Raw genomic sequence first — 22,221 nt, forward strand, 5'->3', positions numbered from 1 at the left:
GGGAATCACAGAAACCGTTCTCAAAGGACGCCATAGCTCGGGGGCTCTTCTGATTGCCTGCAGATGAGATAGTGAAATTCTTGTGTCTGGAAAACAGCGGAGGAAGGAACTCATGTAGATACACAAGCAGCGCGGGAGAGAAGCAGAACTTCCGGTCAAACTTGAAAGCTGCTATTATCCCGTTAACTTAAAAGTATCTGTTAAATCCTTTGCTTTCGCTTGAGCGGCATCTGTTGCACTCGCGACCCCGCCCACATCTGGCCGCTGGTTAAGGTTGCGCGCGCCGCGTGCTGTTCCCTCCCTGCCGTAGGCGCGTTAGAGACATCCGGTTCCGCCCCGAATCACCGGGAAGGAGGGACGCGCGGCATCAGTCGCTCCTCCCCGTGCCTTTGCCTGGGAGCGAACCGGACCCTGAGCTCGAACAGAGTGCTTAGGTGGGTAACGGAGTAAGATAGGATGAGAAGGCCCTTCCCGGGAGGAGGTGACTTCTTTTCCTTTAAGAGTATCGGGATGTTATCCCTACAAATCAGAGCAGGTTCTCTGTTGGGGCGCTTTTCATTAAGGAAAAGAGGGATGTTGGGTGTGGGGGCAGCTGCTGTCAATAGCACGCAGGCCGACTTCCGTGGTCTAAAGAATTTAGGAAAAGCCTTATCTTACTTTCTTTCCTGAAAAAGGTCACAAAGGACAAAATAGAAATTCAAAGCTCCTTAGACAGCTTATAGCGTATCTAGAGCTGGCCTTTGAAAGCCATCAGAGTATGTTGCCTAAGAATACATACATGCATATGCAGATAGCTTGAAGACCATTTATTAAATTCTAAAATAGAAGTCTTCTAATCAAGGAGAACAGCCCTATAAAGTAAATCAGTATTGGGTAATACTGTGAATTTATTCCTGGTTGGTAGTTACTGACTACTGTGCTATGTGAACTTCGTCAAAACAGATATTGTGTGCTTATATTCCTGGTTACAGGCTAGGGTTGCTTCCTGAGTGTGTTACCATATATGCCGAAACACACATTGCTTTAATACTTTTTTCTTTTTACTGAGCAATAGAACTAATCCTAATAAGATGACAAATTCTGAAGTTTCAGAAAGGCCTAAATTTGCCTGAAATTTTACTAATTTTACTAAGAGTGATTATAATAGAAACCACAATGTTCTTTAAAAATCTCCTAATGGTTCTTCTTATTTTTATTACACTGAGATGGAAATAGATATAACTACAATACTACAAACCTTAGCAGGCAAGTAACAGAATTGGACAAATCTATTTTGCATGCTTGGTTCTCCAGCAGTCATGGCAAAAGGAAAGAGAAGAAAAAACAAGGTAAATTAACACAGGTATGCCACACTACCACTGTAACTAAAAAGAGATGAACATTAATGAAATATTTCTCATTCCCCAACTGTTTATAGATCTAGCTGCATGTTTGCAAATGAAAGCCTTATGCGAGGTGTTCTTTTGCTCCTCAACTTCATCTCTTTAAAATTTGAACCTTAGGTGCCATTATGTAAGGTACATATGGAGAAGGGAGAATCACCCTTAGTAGCATGACATAATATGTGTAAGAAAATGAACTATCACTCCTTATCTTTTGTCATGGTGTTTCTGTGATATAGTGAGGTTCTCCAGTATTTCATCTCCCTTCCCATGCACCTGCAAACATACAGAAATTCTGTGAAATAGAAGTTTCAAGTAGTATTCTTCTGTGGAATAATGCTATATGAGAACAACTCAAATACATGTCCATGGCAATACAGTATTGCATACTTTTTTTAATGTATCTGTGTAATACTGGGACAAGGATTGTCTTTCTACTGCATCTACTGGTGGACCAGTATTGTAGAGAGCCAAGATAACAAGAAATAGCAATATTGAAAGGATCATAATTTTGCTGGTATTTGCAATACATATAAATTAAGACATAGAATTTACCAATAGAGTTTTCCTAGGTATGAGGTTCAAGCCACAATCATCACAGTACCTTTCTGGCTACTATATTCATATTTTTTAGGAGAGAGAAGTATTTAGTTATGCCAATATACAGATATATATGGAAAATAAATGCTTTGCAGTAATCATACTCAAATGCTAGTTTTTTTTCTGCAGTAAGAAAAATGATCAGTGACTGATCTTTGTAGTAGCTATTAATGGACATAGGGAGTGATATAGGCTTTTGGTCTTCAGCAAGATATGATTTGAGATTCTTTGGGTTGTGGTCTGAACACAGTTCTGACAATGTGTTACACAGCATTAATGTTTGCAAACTAATGGATAGCTGTTTGCTAAATCTCTTACAGATTTTCATGAGCTAAATCAGGGGTCTTTAAACCTGGCCCTTTTATGACTTGTGGAGTTCAACTCCCAGCATGCTGGCTCAGGAATTCTGGGAGTTGAAGTCCACAAGTCATAAAAGGGCCAAGTTTGAAGACCCCTGAGCTAAATGAACTGATGCAGGATCCAATTGAATGTGTATTGTTTTAAGATTGATAGGATCAAACAATAAAATCCTTGTGTACTGTGCATACATTACCATGTGAAGTTCTCCAGTGAAAATGATTTCTCTTTCATGGTTTACTTGACCCCTTCCACATTTAGATTGACATGGTTATAGTCAATTATATCCACAGGGTTCTGGGACTGTTATGATATGGGATAAGTGTTTCTGATTTTCCTTTGCTTTTAGGAAGTCAGTTTTATCAACTGTCTTCTTTGTTGACACATGTGATGGTACTTCCATCTTGAGATTGTCTATGTCCTGCAGTGCATTTCAGAAAATTTTAGTGGCTTTTACTTGTTGAGACAATTCTGTTTACAAAGTTTCTTGGGGATTTTTCTGCAAATATTATTTGATATGCTGATTCTGCTTACATAGCAACAGTTGGGTGCAGCATTTAGTTACTTCACAAAGAACATAAGGACAGTAATTTTCACTTCTGTAAGCTGATAGTCTTTGGGAACTAGAAAGTGTGGCACCACTTTAAAGGTCCAAATGGCCTCCACGTAAGAGTTTAAAGCAAATTAATCTAAAGCAGGTTCTGGCCTTGTTCATAATTGATTACTCTAGATTTGCCCTCTTACAATATACATTTCTAGTAATCTAGGTGTCATGGTTCCTATAGATGAGACCAGTAAAAGCAGAACTCCAAGGCAAGAGGTTTCCTTAAAGAATATATTTATTGTCTACAAAGTATCAGCACAGTCAGTAGTGAAACCAAGTCTGGAGTTCCCTCCCAAGTGTTACAATATTACAAAGTTGAACTTTTTTATTATTATTATTATTATTATTATTATTATTATTATTATTATTATTATTAAATTTCTATACCGCCCTTCTCCCGAAGGACTCAGGGCAGTGTACAGGGCAATACAATAAAATATAACATATGAAAATTAAAAAAATATTAAATATTACAGCCCAATTCAATACATTAATACAATAACATTAAAATACCCCTAAACCTATCAGACCAGGCTGGCTTGTTCAAATGAATATGTTTTAGGTCACGTCGGAAGGAGCGAAGGTCGGGAGCCATCCGGGGCTCCACCGGTAAATGGTTCCAAAGGTCTGGCGCGCCCACAGAGAATGCCCTCCCCCTGGGGGCCGGCAGTCGACACTCCTTGACCGACGGCACCCTAAGGAGGCCCTCTCTGTGGGAGCGCACTGGACGAAGGGAAGTTGATGCCGGCCGCAGGTGCTCCCGTAAGTAACCTGGACCCATGCCATTTAGGGCTTTATAGGTCGTAACCAGCACCTTGAATCTTCCCAGCTCAGTACAATGTAATCAATTATGTCCCTCAATAGAATACTTTAGCAGGCTTTCTAATGGAAGGCTCAGCCCACCCAAAATCAGTTAACATTAAAACCACCCCTCCCAGTACTGTGGCAGCCGAAAACGAAGCAAAAATGGCTGCAGCCAATATCGTTGCAGTGTTGACAGTTGGGTCCCCTAGACAAAGAAATCCTGCAGACAAAGAAAAGTTAAAGTTAGGAATCTCCCCGAGGCTTATGAGGAAGCTTATAAAAAAATCTCTGTATTAGCCTATCTGCCTTGACGTCAGCACTTTTTACCCATGTAGCTTCTGATAGAGGGTATCCCACTGTACTAAATACTGTAATTTTCCTTTGTACAATCTAGAATCAAAAATTCATTTTATTTCATAATGGGTTTCCCCCTCCACTTAAAGGGGACCAGGTGCTTTCTTGGGAGCAGGTCTTAAGGAGGACCCCCTGACAAGTTTTAATGTCATGGTTCCGATAGATCAGACCAGTAAAAGCAGAACTCCCAAGGCAAGAGGTTTCCTTAAAACACATGTTTACTGGCTACAAAGTATCGGCACAATCAAAAGTGAAACTAAGTCTGGAGTTCTCTCCAAAGCGTTACAATGTCACAAAGTTGAACTTCCCACCCCAGTATGATGTAATCAACTACATTCCCCAATAGAATACTTTGGCGGACTTTCTAACAGAAGGCTCAGCCCACCCAAAATCAGGCAGCAATGACCTTGGTTCCCACAGGACAAAATATTGTTTAGTCTAACATTAAAACCACCCATCCCCCTTCCCAGTATTGTGGCAACCGAAAATGAAGCAAAAAAATGGCTCCAGCCAAGATCGTTGCAGTGTTGACACCAGGAATATTCCTTAATAATAGGTAAAAAAGAATTCAATGTTATTGTCTTTTACAAGCCGTGAAGTATATCTGGTTAAGTTCAATTTGGAGTATATGCATCCCTTATGGTGTTTGTGTATGTAGTTCTTTGCTTTTTGTTTGGTCACTGTTGCAGTTGCAATTCTGAGCACAGTTGTGGAAATGGGACTATGATAGAGCTTTTTTCCATTTACGATGTTACTTTCTAGTCCCAGCTAAATCTAATAGAAAATAGAAAAATATGTAAATTCCCATGTGCACTTCTATTCTCAGAGCAAATTTTAGTAGTTATTTTAGACAGCTTCATTTTGCATTTCTTAAAAAAATCTTCAAAAAATAATATAAATTAAAAAGAAAAAAAAAGATTTTTTTCCTTACACTCTATGGCAACCAACCAGTTTTTATAAAATTATAAAATGAAGATAATTAAATATGCCTATAGACTTTCTTACTAAGATTCTTAAAAGAACATAGTAAATTTAGACTACAGTTTTGAACATTATTCTAATATCTATAAATTCATTGCAGGTAGGATCTTAGTTTTGAAAGTGAGTAAGAAATTTGGATGAGTGGAGCAGATTATTGACTCTATTGACTCATGAGTTTGAAAAAAAGCAGATCACATCTCAAATCTATTGGAGATCATTGTTCTTGCAAAACAGATTCCATTGGACTTGAGTAACTAATAAATTCAAACACATATAAATAATTGATTATTACATAGAAACTTAGTCAACATTGTACTATATTCAGAATAATTAATCAGAATGAGAAATTACTTTTTGAAATCTGGTGATGAAAGCAAGTGTTTTCTCTTGCTGGTGTTATTTGTTGTTCTTAGGTTATTTGGGGATTGGAAACGGGTTGACTTATAAGGTTCTGGATTTGCTCCCAAAGTCTATTTTTATTTGCACTGTTCAGAATTATTGAAGTATCCAAATATTTAAAGATAATAGAAATAATTAGTTGTAGATATTGTTCAAGAGGCATCCAAATAATTGTAATGAAATGCTTCTATGCCTATTGGAAAAATGTAGTTAAAAATACTTAGGGCAGTCTCTACTTCCTTTGATATGATATAAAGTGGTCAAAAAAATTTGCAATGTAACCCATCACAAATTAGACATGCACAATACATATCCTGTGAGAGTGTTGCAATTCTGCATCAGTAGTGGTTATTCACAATTTTTAATCTGGTTATGCTCATGTAAAGTTTCTTTTTACACATTCACATTTTAGTCTGAAATTCTGCAATATTTATTTTATTTTATTTTATTTTTATTTTTATTCCATTTATATCCCGCCCTTCTCCGAATAATTTTGTAAATATTTCTGTTGTTCTAAAGCTTCCTCAAATTGAAATATCCTGAATTACAAAAAGAAATTCAAATACCTATTTAGCACAAACTGCTAAGCTTTGTGCAAAATTTGACGAAATTTCTTAGAAGTTTTACAGCAAAGCTTTTCTGAATTTGCATGAACTACAGTAAATCAGTTGCAAAAAGTTATTTCACTTTTACTGTTTCATGGTGTATTTTAAAACATTGCAATTTTTTTACAGTAGCATAGTATGCTATAATAGAATGTTAACTGAAAGCATCAGTTTCTCATCTGGATTCTTAATATGAAAATTATTGTAAATGTTAACATATGTTCAGATATAGAATCTTGTGTGACTCCATTGTGAAGGTTATTTGGTTCTACTTCTTAATTTTATTCTCTTGAAAAAGTATTAAATGTGTAGCATTCTATTCAAAAGGGATTTTAATAAACATTTACCAGAAGATGTGTTTTAAATTCTGTGTAAAAAACAAAAATCACCGAATTGTTAGTTAAAATATCTTTAAAATATTGTTGCAAGGGCCATATTTGCAGAGACAAGGAAATACTTGAGTACATCATTATGTTCTTCTAGACTTCAAAGTAACATTAACTAAATTATAAATGTTTAGAAAATCTTGAACTGTATATTATTGGTAGTCCTTGACCTACAATCACAATGGAACCAAAATTTCTGTTGCTAAGCAGGAGAGTTGTTAAGTGATTTTGCCCCATTTTATTATTTTTCTTGCCACAGTTGTTAAGTGAGTCACTGCAGTTAAATTAGTAACAGTTGTTAAGTAAATCTGGCTTCCCTGTTGATTTTACTTGATAGAAAATCACAAAAGATGAACACGTGACACCAGGACACTATAATTTTCATAAATATGAGCCAATTGTCATGTATCAGAATTTTGATCTCATGACCATGGGGATGCTGCCTAGGTCATCAGTGTGAAAAACGATCATAAGTCACTTATTTCAGTGGTCTTGTAACTTTGAAAGGCCACCAAACAAATGGTTGTAAATCGAGATTTCCTTAATACAGGTATTAAGGTAATACCTTAATACATCTGTAAATGTTTATTGAAAAATTCCACAGTGCTCAATGGAGACTTTATCCTTTGCACGCTCAAGCTTCAAATAATTCTGCTATGGTTAAGGTATTGGACTAGGACTGGAGAGATTCAATCAATCAGAATAGAGCTGGAAGGGACCTAGCACAGTTTTGTTCCATACAGTATTAATCTTGTGAACTTTGAAGCTGCTTCTTTCCACTATGTATTCAAGGACAGTATTAATATTTATATGTATTTATATGTAAGGGTGTAGGTATATACATATGTTGTATATAGCATGTTTATAAGAGTGTTATATATCTGTACAATTTTGAAGCAGGCAACAGAATTTCATTTTAATGGGTGCTACTGTGCCCATAGTAAAAAACGACAATAAAGTTTATCTATCTATCTGTCCCATGTCAGACAGGTGACTGTCCAATCTCTTATTAAAAACCTCCAGTGATGAAGCATCTGCAACTTCTGAAGGCAAGCTGGTTAATTGTTCTCACTGTTAGGAGAGAACAATTAATTTATTGTTATTGTTAATTCCAGGTTGCTTCTTGCCTTGATTAGTTTCCATCCATTATTTCTTGTCTTCTGGTGCTCTGGAAAAAAACTTGACCCCTTTTTTGTGGGAGCCCCCCAAATACTGGAATACTGCTATCTTGTCACCCCTAGTCCTTATTTTCTCTAGACTAGCCATACTCAATTCCTGCAACCATTCTTCATATGTTTTTGTCTCCAAGCCTTTAATCATCTTAGTTGCTCTTTGCCCTTTTTCAAAGTCTCAACATCTTTTTGTAATGTGGTGACCAAAATAGATGCAGTGTTCCAGGTGTGATCTTACTAAGGATTTATAAAGCGATACTAATACTTGATGTGATTTTGATTTTATGCCTCTGTTTATACAACCAAGGATTAAATTAGCTTTTTTGGCTGCTGCCCCACACAACTGGCTCATGTTTAAATGATCAGCCACTAGGATTCCAAGGTCCCTCTCACAGTTACTGTTTTTTAGCCAGGTTTCACCTAATCTGTACTTGTATCTTTGGTTTTATCTGCTAGATGTAAAACCTTGCTTTTCTCCTCATTCAATTTCATGTTGTTAGATTGGGCCCATTGTTCAAGTCTGTCAAGATCTTTTGATTTGATTTGATTTGATTTGATTAAATTTATATGCCACCCTTCTCCCTGAGGACTCAGGGCGGCTCACAACAATAAAAATTAAAAAACATAGAGTAAAAATTTTAAAAGAGAATTAAACAATAAATGCAAAATTACAAGACAATTTAACCCAGTAAAAAGCCTAATTTAAAAACGTAGTCAGTCCAGGCCCGCTTGTTGGAACAACCAGGTCTTCAGGTCACAGCGGAAGAACCGAAGGTCAGGGGCCATCCGCAGCTCCGGAGGCAACTCATTCCAGAGGGTCGGCGCGCCCACAGAGAAGGCTCTCCCCCTGGGGGTTGCCAGGCAGCATTGCCTGGCCGACGGCACCCTGAGGAGGCCGACTGTGGGAGCGAACTGGGCGATGGGAGGTTGACAATGGCAGCAGGTGGTCTCGCAAGTACCCCGGCCTAAGCCATGTAGGGCTTTAAAGGTTATTACCAGCACCTTGAATCACACTCGGAAGGTAACCGGAAGCCAATACAGCTCGCGCAGGAGTGGTATAACATGGGAGTACCGAGATACCCTGATAAGCACCCGCACGGCCACATTTTGCACCAGTTGAAGCCTCCGGGTGCTCTTCAAGGGCAGCCCCATGTAAAGAGCATTGCAGTAATCCAGGCGAGAAGTGATGAGGGCGTGGGTAACTGTGCATAGGGCATCTCGGTCCAAAAAGGGGCGCAACTGGTGCACTAGGTGAACCTGTGCGAAGGCCCCCCTGGTCACGGCTGTTAGATGATCATCCAAATTAAGCTGTGAATCCAGGAGGACACTCAAGTTGCGAGCCCTTTCTGAGGGGGCAATACCTCCCCCCCATCAAAAGAGATGGAACTTGTTGGACAATACGAGATGCCGGTATCCACAGCCACTCGGTCTTGGAGGGGTTAAGCCTGAGCCTGTTCCTTCCCATCCAGACCTGCACTGCCTCCACGCACCAGGACATCACGTCAAGGGCATTACTGGGTTGGCTTGGGGTGGAGATGAACAACTGGATATCATCCGCATATTGGTGATACCTCACCCCAAAGCCATGGATGATCTCACCCAGTGGCTTCATATAGATGTTAAACAGGAGGGGGGAGAGAACCGACCCCTGAGGCACCCCACAAGTGAGGGGCCTCAGGGTAGATCTCTGTCCCCCTACCAATACAAACTGCGAGCGGCCCGAGAAGTAGGAGGAGAACCACCATAAAACAGTGCCTCCCACTCCCAACCCCTTGAGCCATCACAGCAGGATACCATGGTCAATGGTATCAAAAGCCGCTGAGAGGTCAAGTAGGACCAGGACAGAGGAACAGCCCCTGTCCCGGTCCCGCCAGAGATCATCCACCAGTGCGACCAATGCCGTTTCCGTGCTGTAGCCAGGTCTGAAACCGGATTGGTATGGGTCCAGATAGTCCGCTTCATCCAGGAATTGTGGGAGCTGACGCACCACAACACTCTCAACAACCTTCGTTACAAAGCGAATGTTGGAGACAGGACGATAGTTATTCAACGAAGCTGGGTCCAGAGCAGGCTTCTTGAGGAGGGCCTCAGCTTGTCTTTTGGGGTGTTGGCTATTCCTTCCAGCTTAATGCAAATTTGATGAGTTCCCCTTCTATTCGTTCATCTATGTCTAAGTCAGATTCAAAATCTACCTTTGTCTATAAAGAGACACTAGATAACTTCAGACTATATTTTTCAACCTAGTCTACTTCACACAATGTTATGGAAATTAAATAAAGAGTATTACAGTATAGGCTGGCTTAAACTGTTGGGGAAAGGTAAGTGTAAATTTAATAAAATTTAAAGAAGTTGCATGGGATTGGATTATTACATTTACAGGCTGTTGATTGGTCATTAAAATCTTCATGCTGTAACTTAAAAGACATTCCTCTTTTTTTGTTTTGAAAACTAAAGATTTTCAAAACTATATTACATTTAAGATGAATTATCTTGAAGAATATGTTTCTTATATAGATATTCTTCCTCTATTGCAGCCTTTGACGTTTACCAAAGAAATGGTGATGGAGAAGCCAAGTCCGCTGCTTGTAGGGCAAGAGTTCGTGAGACAGTATTATACCCTGCTAAATAAAGCACCAGATTTCTTACACAGGTACTTTCTTATGTATGCCTATATCTTACGTAATCAAAATCAACTAAGCAAGCTGGATCTATTTCTTCATATAATGTAACTGTCATTGCCTTTAAAATCAATTCAACATGACCATATCCTAAGAACATTTTGTTATGGTCTTTGGATACTTACTGAAAGATGACTAAACATCTTTTTAATTAATATTTTTATGTAGATAAATTTGATTTAATGTTATTTATTCCAAATATTTGTTTCCAGTATTAAGAAAAATCCCTTGCAGTAAATTATGGAAATGTATAAATTATCTGAATGTAGATTTTTAAACTCTTAAATTTGCCTCAAGTTTATGTTCTGTATTATTCTTTGGAGTGGATAGAATAATAATAAGAAACTGAGGAGCAAATTATAGAAAGTAGAATTATGTGGGAGAGACTGAATTGCTGTCCCTCAGTTTTAACTTTCAAAGGGGTTCACAAAAATAATAAAACTATTTGTCTGCCCAGAATTGTTTAGAACTGGGCAGCTTACAGATTCAATACATTTTAAATATATGTATGAAAAATATTCGTGAATGCCATATCAAAGTGCCATAAATTGTTACAAATTGAAATAGCATGTAAAAAGCTGAAGAAATCTAAAATGCATGCTTTGTATTGATAGAAAAGTGCCCGGCAAACTTATTCATGGAAATAAATACACAAGACAGGGATGTGAGATCTCCTAAATGTTAACTATTATTAGTTATGATTTCTAGAATTTAACATGTTATTTAACATATCACCAATGTTGTTATAATTGTATAGAATGCAGTTAAGCTAGTGGATTGAAGAGCATGCTCAATAATTCAGTTCCCCCTAATGATAATTTATGGTTATTTACATTTGAAATAGGTGTATAACAAGGTATTTGTAGATCATGTATTTGTAAATGTGCATTTATAAGTTGCATCTCATAGTGAGGACTCGCTACCCATTCCTGGCACAGGAAATTCAACACAAAATTTATTATTTTCACAAATAAACATAACTAACATGCCTTCCTCCTCGTGTATTTTCCCCACAACTATAACAACCATGTGAGATATGTTGTGCTGAGAGAGAATGACTGATCCAAGGTCACCCAGTTGGCCTTTGTGGCTAAGATTGGACTTAAACTCAGGGTGTACTGATTTCTAGCATGGTGCCTTAACAAATAGACCAAACTGGCTCTCAAATGCCAAAAACCATAGTTTTCAGAGATACTTCATATAATAAGAATAAAATTAAGGTTTGATTCAGGAAAATCTCATAGAGAAAGAAACAAAATAGTACAGCACAATTTATTTGTAAATTTAAATAAGATTTAAATAAATATTATTGAAAAAAGAAATTTTTAAATAAAAATGTAATAAAGAGTAAAGATTTTCATTGCAAAGCTATTTAACTAACAACCATTTTAAGGTACATATAAAACCACATGCCTAATCTGTGAGAGGGCAGGCTGCCTAGAAACTGGCCAGCACCTCTGCTACTATTGTCCTGCCTCTTTATGTCCTATTCTCAGCCAGCGCAGGAACCTTGGCTGTAAAAACTATGTTGAGAGACAGCTGGGGGTGTTGGTGTGTATCAAAGAGGGAAGGAGGTAGGTTTGTGCGTGGAAATAAAATACCCTGATTCAGCTAGAAAGAAATGCTTTTCTCCAGTACTGGTATTAGGAGTTACAAAGAGTAATAGTTGGAGGAGCAGTAGGAGGAAGTGTAGTAGCAGTGGGGAAGAGTAGAGTTGTGGTGAGCAGTGAATACTAGTCTGTGAAGGCTTGTCTGTGTATAGCATCTAAGAAATTAAATTGTTGTGTTGGCTGTCTTTTGTTTTGGAGCCCACTGACTTGGATACACTTAGAAGAAACCATGATACACCCTTTCATGTTTTCCTCAGCACATGGGAGAAAAGGCCAATAACATTCAGTCCAATAATTGGAGTCAAAGTTCACATATCTAACCTCAAGGCAAGATGGGCAAAATATAAATTGAGTAAATAAATGAAACAACTTGCTTTAAAGGTTTGGTTTGGTTTGGTTTCAAAATAAAAATAAAATAAAAACCAAAAGAGTACAGTTGTTTTTTGCAAAAAGCACCTTTGGGACCACCACAATCTGGAAAATTGACAATCTCCGTAGAAACGTGCTTTAAAGGACTGTTAAACTAAATACTATTCAAGTATTAGTCTGGTATTGATAAACATACATCCAATTTCTAAAGTTGGAGATAAATTAAAATGGAATTCAATCAGCGAGTTATAAAAGAAGAAATTCCAGGATGGAAATTATAACAGAGTACTTAAATTATCAAATGAGATCAATGACTTTATTACTACTTCAACAGTATCTTTGTGTGCACACACAATGTGTGTTTTCCAGTATTTTTTTACTAGTGACAACTACCTACACAAACCCACCCACTTATCCTGAGTTTTTTTAGAAGTGGCTTGTCATTACTTTCTTCATAGGACCAAAAGTGTGATTGACCCAAAGTCACCCAACTGGCTTTATACTGAAGGCAAAACTATAACTCACAACCTTCTAGTTTTTAGCTTGGTGGCTCAAACTAGTTTCACTGAGTAGAGAAACAGGAGTAAAGGCCAAAGACTACCAAGAAATTCCAGGTGCTAGGGCAAGTCTTGAAAAAGAATGATTATAATTTAGCCCAGCCTTTTCTTGAATTTAGAGTTTAGTCAATATACAGCCCTTTCATTCAATTAATTTCTTCTGCTACATTCTAGCAGAAAATATTAAATTAATCACAATCAGTTCATTAAAGGATTACTATAATGTGTTTAAAAAAACAAACAAAAAACCTGCATCTTTTTAAACATCTGTTTGTGCCTAAACCTAATTTTGTGGATAGGCAGGAAAATGGAGTGTCTTTTTTCACCCTCATATTTAATTTTTCAATTGCAGATTTACGGTACTTAAGAAAACTTTTGGCAGTTAAAAAAAGAATAACCATTTCTACCTATTACAATAAGAACAGAAAAAGGAGAGAACCATTGCCCAGCAGAGCCCTTTTTTGTCTGGAGCAAATTTGCTGGCCTTTACATCCTAATTATAAATTACATTCATATCCTTAGCTGCACATAGGACAAAGGTAGTCATGAGTCATGCACAAACCCTTGCTCAGCAAAAACCTTTTTTTCCTTTAATGCTAATAAAAGGACAGAATAACTAAAACAAATAGATTTAAACACTTGCATATCAAAATACAGCATATGCTGTCAAAATGTACCAAGTAGAAACTGCCATCCTTGTTTTGTTTTTTTAGAACTGCCAAAACACTTTGGGGGGCTTATATTGTAGGAAGGTTAAATTTGGGGGCAGGGAGAATCAATTTGGATATGTTAGGATTAAAAACACAGGTGAACTAGGTTTTACCCTGTCATATCTAAAAAACCCGGGAGGATAAGAGGGTGTGGCCTCCATTTTGATAGATATATTTTCTTCACTGCAAAGGTGTATTCATTCCATTGCATTTTAGATGATTCTAGGGTTAGATAAATCTATGTGGAATCTGCCACTAGAACTATATCATCATTCAGTGATTGCTTAAGAACTAAAAGAGAATCATTTGAAATCTTCTCTAGTTTGTTTATTTGTTAAATTTATTTATTGTCACCAAGGGACTACCCTGGGTTGCTTATAAGAAAAACAGAAAAATGAAAAGTGTAAACAAAACGGTATCAAAGTAATGAAACTGTTTCAATATTTATTATTGTCTGTTACTTCTTTGCCATCTTCTCCCATTACTGGACTGATTGTTTTCTTGACTTTTTTTCTTTTCTTTTTCTCACATAATAAATAGAAAAAAGTCAAGGAAATAATCAGTCCATTAATGGGAGAAAATGGCAAGGAAGTAACAAGACAATAGAAAGAAAGCAGAACTGCTTAATTCATTCTTTGCATTTGTCTTCATGCAAAAAGAAAATATAACCCGACTTACCAAAAACAGAGCCATAAAAGACAGACCAGAAATTAAATTAATTTCTTACTTATTAAAATAAGTAAGAAAAGATAAGGGAACACCTGTCTAATCTATAGATTCAAATCACTGGGTCCTGCAGATTACATCCAAGAGTTCTGAAGCAATTGGCAGATGTAATCTTGGAACCATTGTATCATATCTTTCAACTTGCAACTTCTTCTTCTTATTATTATTATTATTATCATCATCATCATCATCGTTATTATTATTATTATTATTATTATTATTATTATTATTATTATTATTATTATTATTAAGTTCTTGAACCACCAGAGTACTACCTGAGGACTGGAAGAGAACTGATGTAGTTCCCATCTTCCAAAAGGGGAGGGGGAACCAAACTCAGGAAACGGACAAATCAGCCTGACAGCAATACCTGGAAAGATCCTGTAAAAGATAAGCAACAAATTTGCAAAAACCTAGAAGCAACCAAAGTTATAACCAAAAGCTAACGTGGGTTCGTCAAAAACAGATCATGTCAGACAAATCTTATTTCATTATTTGATAAAGTGACTAAATTATTGGACCAACAAGATGCTGTAGGCATAGCATAATTGGATTTCAGTAAGTCATCTGGCAAAGTCGATTACAACCTGCTTCTTAGTAAGTTAGAAAAATGTGGGATAGAAAGCATCACCACCAGATGGATTCATAACGGGGTAGCAAACCATACTCAACATGTAGACCTTAACGGAACTACATACACATTGAGGGAGGTAAGCGGTGAGGTATCCCAAGGTTCCATTTTAAGCTCAGTACTCTTCAATATCTTCATAAATGACCTAGATGAGGGAATAGAAGGGAAACTCATCAAATTTGCAGACAACACTAAGCTGGCAAGAACAGCTGATACCCCAGAAGATAGGCTCAAGATCCAGATGGATCTCAACAGACTTGAACACTGAACCCTAACTAACAAAATGAAATTCATTGTAGAGAAAAATAAGATTTTACAATTAGGCAAGAAAAAACAATTGTACAGGTTCAGTAGCAGTAACTGTGAGAGGGATCTTGGAGTCCTAGTGGATAATCACTTAAATATGTGCTGACAGTGTGCAGCAGCAGCCAAAAAAATCCAATGCAATCATGCTGAGATTTTGGAAAGAGCACTAACACCTGCAGTGATTCACTCAAAAACTGTGGCAAGAATAGTCATAAAATGGAGCAATACTCAACAAATGTCTTACTTAGCAACAGAAATTTTGGGTTCAATTGTCATAAGTTGAGGACTACTTGTATAAGACCTTAAATCAGAAAAAAAATAAACCACAATATGTCTTTGCATGATCTGTGAATTAACTACAGAGAATGAGATTCTGAGTCAGATAGTTTTCCTAAATTTGGGGTTCCTTATGGGTTTCTGGTTATTTTTGCTGTTCTCATTGACTGCCAATTTTGGCTACTGGTCATTCACATTGGTTAAGAAGGATAGGAGAAGATGTGAACTGGCTATGACATGTGCCATAATATTGATCACAAGGTTGATTTGGTTGACCTGGTTGGTTAAGCAAGTGTCCTTTTTCTCCCTCAATACTCCATATGCGTTCCCCCCCAAAGTTGTGTACTCAGTAAAAAAGGATGGCCATCCCAGATAGAAAGAGCATACAATTTTCACTCAAGCATATACAATCAAGAGACACATAGCTTAGCGATGTTTTGTTTTCATATTTGTCCTGTGTTTTTAGAAAATTATTTGCTATACCTGTGTCATTGGTACCTGGTTCCTAGATTATTTAGCTTTTTGTATGTCAAAATTAAATTCCTTCTATATGGGATAATCTATATTTATTCAGCAATCACTTATTTTGTTGTTGTTATTAGCTGCGAAGTCGTGTCCGACCCATCGTGACCCTATGGACAACGTTCCTCCAGGCCGTCCTGTCCTCTACCATCTTCTGGAGTCCATTTAAGCTCACGCCTACTGCTTCAGTGACTCCATCCAGCCATTTCATTCTCTGTCGTCCCATTCTTCTATTGCCTTCAATCTTTCCCAGCATTAGGGTCTTCTCCAATGAGTCCTTCCTTCTCATTAGGTGGCCAAAGTATTTGAGTTTTAGCTTCAGGATCTGGCCTTCTAAAGAGCAGTCAGGGTTGATCTCTAGGACTGACCCGTTTGATCGCCTTGCAGTCCAAGGGACTCGCAGGAGTCTTCTCCAGCACCATAGTTCAATTCTTTGGTGCTCAGCCTTTTTTATGGTACAACTTTCACTGCCATACATTGCAACTGGGAAGACCATAGCCTTGACTATACGCACTTTTGTTGACAGGGTGATGTCTCTGCTTTATAGTGTGCTGTCTAGATTTGCCATGGCTTTCCTCCTGAGGAGCAAGCGTCTTTTAATTTCTTGCTACAGTCCCCATCTACAGTGATCTTGGAGCCCAGGAAAATAAAATCTGTCACTATCTCCATTTCTTCCCCTTCTATTTGCCAGGAATTGAGAGGGCCAGATGCCATGATCTTGGTTTTCTTAATGTTTAGTTTCAACCCAGGTTTTGCACTCTCCTTCTTCACTCGCAACAAGAGGCTCTTTAGTTCCTCTTCACTTTCTGCCATTAGAGTGGTATCATCTGCATATCTTAGGTTGTTGATATTTCTTCCGGCAATCTTAATTCCAACTTTTGATTCATCTAGCCCTGACTTTCTCATAATGTGCTCTGCATATAAGTTAAATAGGCAGGGCGACAGTATACATCCTTGCCGGACGCCTTTCCCAATTTTGAACCAATCAGTGCTTCCGTGTCCAGTTCTCACTGTTGCTTCTTGGCCCACATATAGGTTTCTCAAGAGACAAATAAGATGGTCTGGTACGCCCATCTCTTTAAGGACTTGCCACAGTTTGTTATGATCCACACAATCAAAGGCTTTAGGTTAGTCAATGAAGCAGAAGTAGATGTTTTTCTGGAACTCTCTAGCTTTCTCCATGATCCAGCATATGTTGGCAATTTGATCTCTAGTTCCTCTGCCTCTTCAAAATCCTGCCTGTACTTCTGGTAGTTCTCGATCCACATACTGCTGGAGTCTAGCTTGTAGAATTTTAAGCATAACTTTACTAGCATGAGAAATGAGTGCAATGGTGTGATAGTTTGAACATTCTTTGGCACTGCCTTTCTTTGGAATTGGAATGTAAACTGATCTTTTCCAATCCTGTGGCCACTGTTGAGTTTTCCAAATTTGCTGGCAAATTGAGTGTAGCACTTTTACTGCATCGTCTTTTAAGATTTTGAATAGCTGTGCTGGAATACTGTCACCTCCACTAGCTTTGTTGTTGCTCAGCTTTTCTAAGGCCCACTTCACTTCACATTCTAGGATGTCTTGCTCGAGGTCAGTGACCACCTCATCGTGATTATCAGGGACATTAAGCTCATTCTTGTATACTTCTTCTGTGTAATTTTGCCACCTCTTAATTTCTTCTGCCTCTGTTAGGTCCCTGCCATTTTGGTCCTTTATCATGCTCATTTTTGCATTAAACGTTCCCTTCATCTCTCCAATTTTCTTGAAAAGATCTCTGGTCCTCCCTATTCTATTGTTTTCTTCTATTTCTTTGCACTGTTCATTTAAGAAGGCATTTTTATCTCTTCTAGCTATTCTCTGGAATTTTACATTCAGTTGGGTGTATCTTTCTTTTTCTCCTTTGCCTTTCGCTTCCCTCCTTTCCTCAGCTATTTGCAAAGCTTCCTCAGACAGCCATTTTGCTTTCTTGCATTTCTTTTTCTTTGGGATGGTTTTGGTTGCTACCTGTTGTACAATGTTGCGAACCTATGTCCATAGTTCTTCAGGCACTCTGTCTATCAGATCTAATTCCTTAAATCTATTTGTCACCTCTACTGTATATTGAACAGGGATATGATTTAATTCATACCTGACTGCCTAGCGCTTTTCCCTACTTTTCCCTACTCTGCAAGATTTGCCTAACAACAGCAACGGGAACTGTTGCATTGTGAGACAACACAATCGTGACATTTTGCTTTATGAACAGTCTAATTACTGACATTAAGCAAGGACTACTTTTAACAGTTTTCATCAACTGTACCCATTGGGCCAGTTTGCCATGATAATTAAGGTTTAATTAAAGTATGGAAAGTCATTAAATGGGCTTGTCAGTATTTCTCAGCTCTGTATATCTCGGAGTGTTATGTATGCTATTTTGAGATCCTGTAAAAAAGACAGGATATAAATTAAATGAATAAATAATATCTCTTAAATGCAATATTTTAGAGCATTTTAAATATGATTCATTTGAAATTGTCAAGAAAATATTTTAGAATATGCTTCCACATGATAATCTTAAATACTGTTGTTTAATTTCTTTAAAGGTTTTATGGCAGGAATTCTTCATATGTCCATGGTGGATTAGATGCCAGTGGCAAGCCCCAGGAAGCAGTGTATGGCCAAGCTGTATGTACTATTAATCCTATTTGAAGTTGGATGCTACAAATAAACAAGACTTGATAATTAAAAGTTATCTGCATTAACAAAATGCTATATCTATATGTTTCTGTTGAATCTCACAATTGGAGCTTCACAATAGGAGCTCACAGGAGGATAAATCTTCTCTTGTCTCACTTTTCTTCATTTGTCCTCACTCCATTTATCTTCCTAACACTTAAATGCATGTGATTTTGGAGGAGGGTGCTGGCTTATGCTTCCCATTTTATTATCTTTCTACTATAATTCTTTGTGATACTGTGTCATATAATTACAAATAATGTCCACTTACTGACCATTCAGTGACTATTCAAAAATACAGTGGTGCTAAATAACTTTGGGCTAATTTATGCTCATGACCTTTGCAGCATCCCTTAGTCACATGATTACCATTATAATTCAGTATACTTTTTCTTATTTCCCATGGCAGAGCAAAGAGATTGGAGATTGAAACAAACAAACAACAAAAACAGACTGTTCGACTTCTACACATCAAAAGCAGTGTGCTTTTACAAGCAGCAGGAAAGGGTCAGGCGAAAGAGATTGCCTACAAAATTTGCTTTTTTTTCTCTTCCTTCTTCACACCTCTTAGAGCAGGGGTGTCAAACTGCCGGCCCGTGGGACAGATGCATCATGCCAAAATCGTGCCCACCCCATTGCCAGCAATGGGAAAAAAGTTATGATACGTCACGACACGTCATATGACATTGCAAGTTTGACACTCCTGGTCATAGAGCATAGAGATTGGACAGAAATTTCAAGAGAGTAAGCTGTCTGCATAGCACACACAGCCCCAGATGTTATCTTTACTATAACTACGACATAATTTTAATTTTTTCTATCATCTACTTTAAAAAAGTAGATGATAGAAATGTTACAGAGAAAGAGGTTAATAAGTGTAGTAAAATGGGAAGTCATTTTTTAATATTTTTTCTTTTTTCCTTCATTTTTGTTTTATTAATTCTTTTTTTCCCTCTTACTCAACTGTTAATTTGATGTTATGTTTTTATCTTATTTAAACATTTAATAGGATTATTAAGCTGAAGATGTGAAACTGACTGAAAAGAACAGAAATGACAACATGATGTGCCACTTGGCTACTCCTTTACCTAGCAGCAGAGTTGCTGCTCCCAGTTAGGGTTGTTAAGCAAGGACTACCAATTCTACCACTGCAAATTATATTATGTCTCTCTGTGCTGAAGAAAAATAGGGTGTTAATGTAGAGCCTGTACCTGCCTTGTTAGCAGGGCCACGTTTAAAAATGTCTTTGCATTCACTAGAAACTTGCAGTTAGCTTCCTAAAAGCATTGGTTTTCAAACTGGCTAATACATTTTAATAAAGTATATCGCAAAAAACTATAAAGGAACATTTTAAAAATGTCTAATAAAAGAAAAGCTAACTGTTATATTGTTTTTCAGTGTTATTTTTCTACATAAATGTGTATATTGTAGAAAGTTAATTTTACTTAGCCTTTTTTTTTACTATATTTGTGTTTAGGACATTCACAAAAAAGTGATGTCCCTGCAGTTTAGTGAGTGCCGCACTAAGATTCGCCATGTTGATGCCCATGCAACACTGAATGATGGAGTAGTTGTACAAGTCATGGGGGAGTTGACAAACAATGGACAACCAATGAGAAAGTTCATGCAAACTTTTGTGTTGGCTCCAGAAGTAAGTAACATTTTGAATGTTGGAAGCAGCAGAGATAGCTGGACTGGAAGCATGAGGTGATTACTTTCACATGAAGAGCTTTGTTTTGAATGAAGCTTGTCCACTGCTGTGGTTCAAATAAATGTTCCTGAAATAAGGAGATTGAAAATTGGATTAATTAACATGCTGTTTGTTATTCTGAAGAAATTATTAGCATTTACCACAGTACCACACTGGGTCTTTATAACAGTTAAGTACACCAGTTAAAAAAATTAAATAGTATATGAATATAACATGTTCAATGTTGCACAAATGTATTCCATCTTTTTGGAAAGCACATTCTTAATGGGTCTTTGTTCACTCTTTCAGTTACCCTAACAGACTAGTTTTGAGACAACAACAAAGAAATGGCTTGTAATTGACTTACTTCTAGGGTATTTTTAAAAAAATCTTCCAGTCTAACCTATAGGCTTGAGAGTTTCCAATCTTTTATCCAGAAATTAAGCAGGACAAATCTTGCTTTGATGGGGGAAATCATGTAATAGTTGGCCTCCAAAATCCATGATAGATGAATATTACCCTACAAATACTTGATTATTGTAACATAGAATATTTTTAATAATTGATTATGTATTTGTTTTGGCTGTATTTGAACTAAGATTCATAAAAATCATTCTGTATCTTCTGAGGCCAACACTGAGTTGTTTTGCCTCTCTTGTTTTCCTCCTCTGTTTCTGCCCCACCCTTATAAAACTTAGAAAATTATTCAGTCATATTTTTAAGGATATTCTTGATTATATCTTATACATGAAGATCTTTTATAATAATTTATAATATAAACACTACAAGATTAGAATCTTATAAAATGATACAAAAAGATTTATTAAACACCATCCATAGTCACTTCTCATGAGATGGGTTGTTTCAGCATACTTCTTTGGATACTGCTGGTTTCTTTACAGTACTTCCTTTATGTGCTAGTCTTCCTATTCATTGAATAATATATTGGGTAGCAACTATAAACCTGACAGTCCATAGGTAAGTTATTTAATAGTAGACAAGTATATTCCAACATTCTTAGTCATCACTTTCTCCACCCTAGGATAGTTATGTATAAAATAACCACATGTGTATTATTGTCCAATATCTCCTTGCTTTAACACATGTCCACCACATAATAATAAGTACCTGGTTTGTGTTTACATTTCCAACATTTCTCTGACATGTTTTAAAACATTTTTGCTAATCTTGCTGGTGGCAAATGCCATCTATAAAACATTTTATATACGTTTTCTTTGTATGAAGCTGACATTGTCAATTTATAGTTTCTTTCTCACAAACTTTGCCCCTTTTCTAAGTCTATATTACATTCAAAATTCTTTGCCCATACTATCATTGTCTCTTTTACTTGTTCATCTTCCATTTTCAAATTTAATAAGAAATTGTACGCTTTTAAATCAACTTTACATCAGAATAATGTCTGATCAAACACAATCTGTTCTTTGTAAAATTCATACTGTTTAATATCTTTATCATATCTGATTTGCATTTGTAAATGTGACCACCATGTTAAATCGATGCCCTGATTTTCCATCTCTTGCATGGATTTTAAGTTCCCTTCAGAATTTAGAATATCTTTGTCCATATTTTATTAGGACTGACGCTTCCATTGTTGAAAGCCATCCTGGAATTTTCAAATAAATTTTACATTTTATTTTTTCCCAAGTTAATAATAATGTGTTTCTAATGTAGTGGTTTTGGAATTATTTATGTATTTTATTTTTTCTATACCATAGAAAAGCATGCCAACCAAGTTGTATGTCATGTCCCTCCAGATACAGTAATCTTTTATTTCT

The 22,221-nt window shown here is 36.9% G+C and overlaps 1 protein-coding gene across 3 annotated transcripts in view; it reads left to right on the forward strand.

Annotated features, from left to right (window-relative positions):
* Positions 1–344: 344 nt before the first annotated feature.
* The window catches only part of G3BP2 (G3BP stress granule assembly factor 2), a 50,911-nt gene continuing 29,034 nt past the window's right edge, over positions 345–22,221 (forward strand). For 2 of the 3 annotated variants that reach the window (XM_083377934.1, XM_083377935.1), the window contains exons 1-4: positions 345–434; positions 10,179–10,294; positions 18,603–18,684; positions 20,213–20,386. In XM_083377934.1, the coding sequence (XP_083234060.1) occupies positions 10,200–10,294; positions 18,603–18,684; positions 20,213–20,386 (351 nt within the window). In that variant the 5' untranslated portion in view covers positions 345–434; positions 10,179–10,199. Of the gene's footprint in view, positions 435–10,178; positions 10,295–18,602; positions 18,685–19,144; positions 19,243–20,212; positions 20,387–22,221 lie in introns of all 3 variants that reach the window. The other variant, XM_083377936.1, reaches the window with a different exon arrangement.

Source organism: Vipera ursinii (genome assembly GCF_947247035.1).
Source record: "Vipera ursinii genome assembly, chromosome: Z".
Classification (NCBI taxonomy): Eukaryota; Metazoa; Chordata; class Lepidosauria; order Squamata; family Viperidae; genus Vipera; species Vipera ursinii.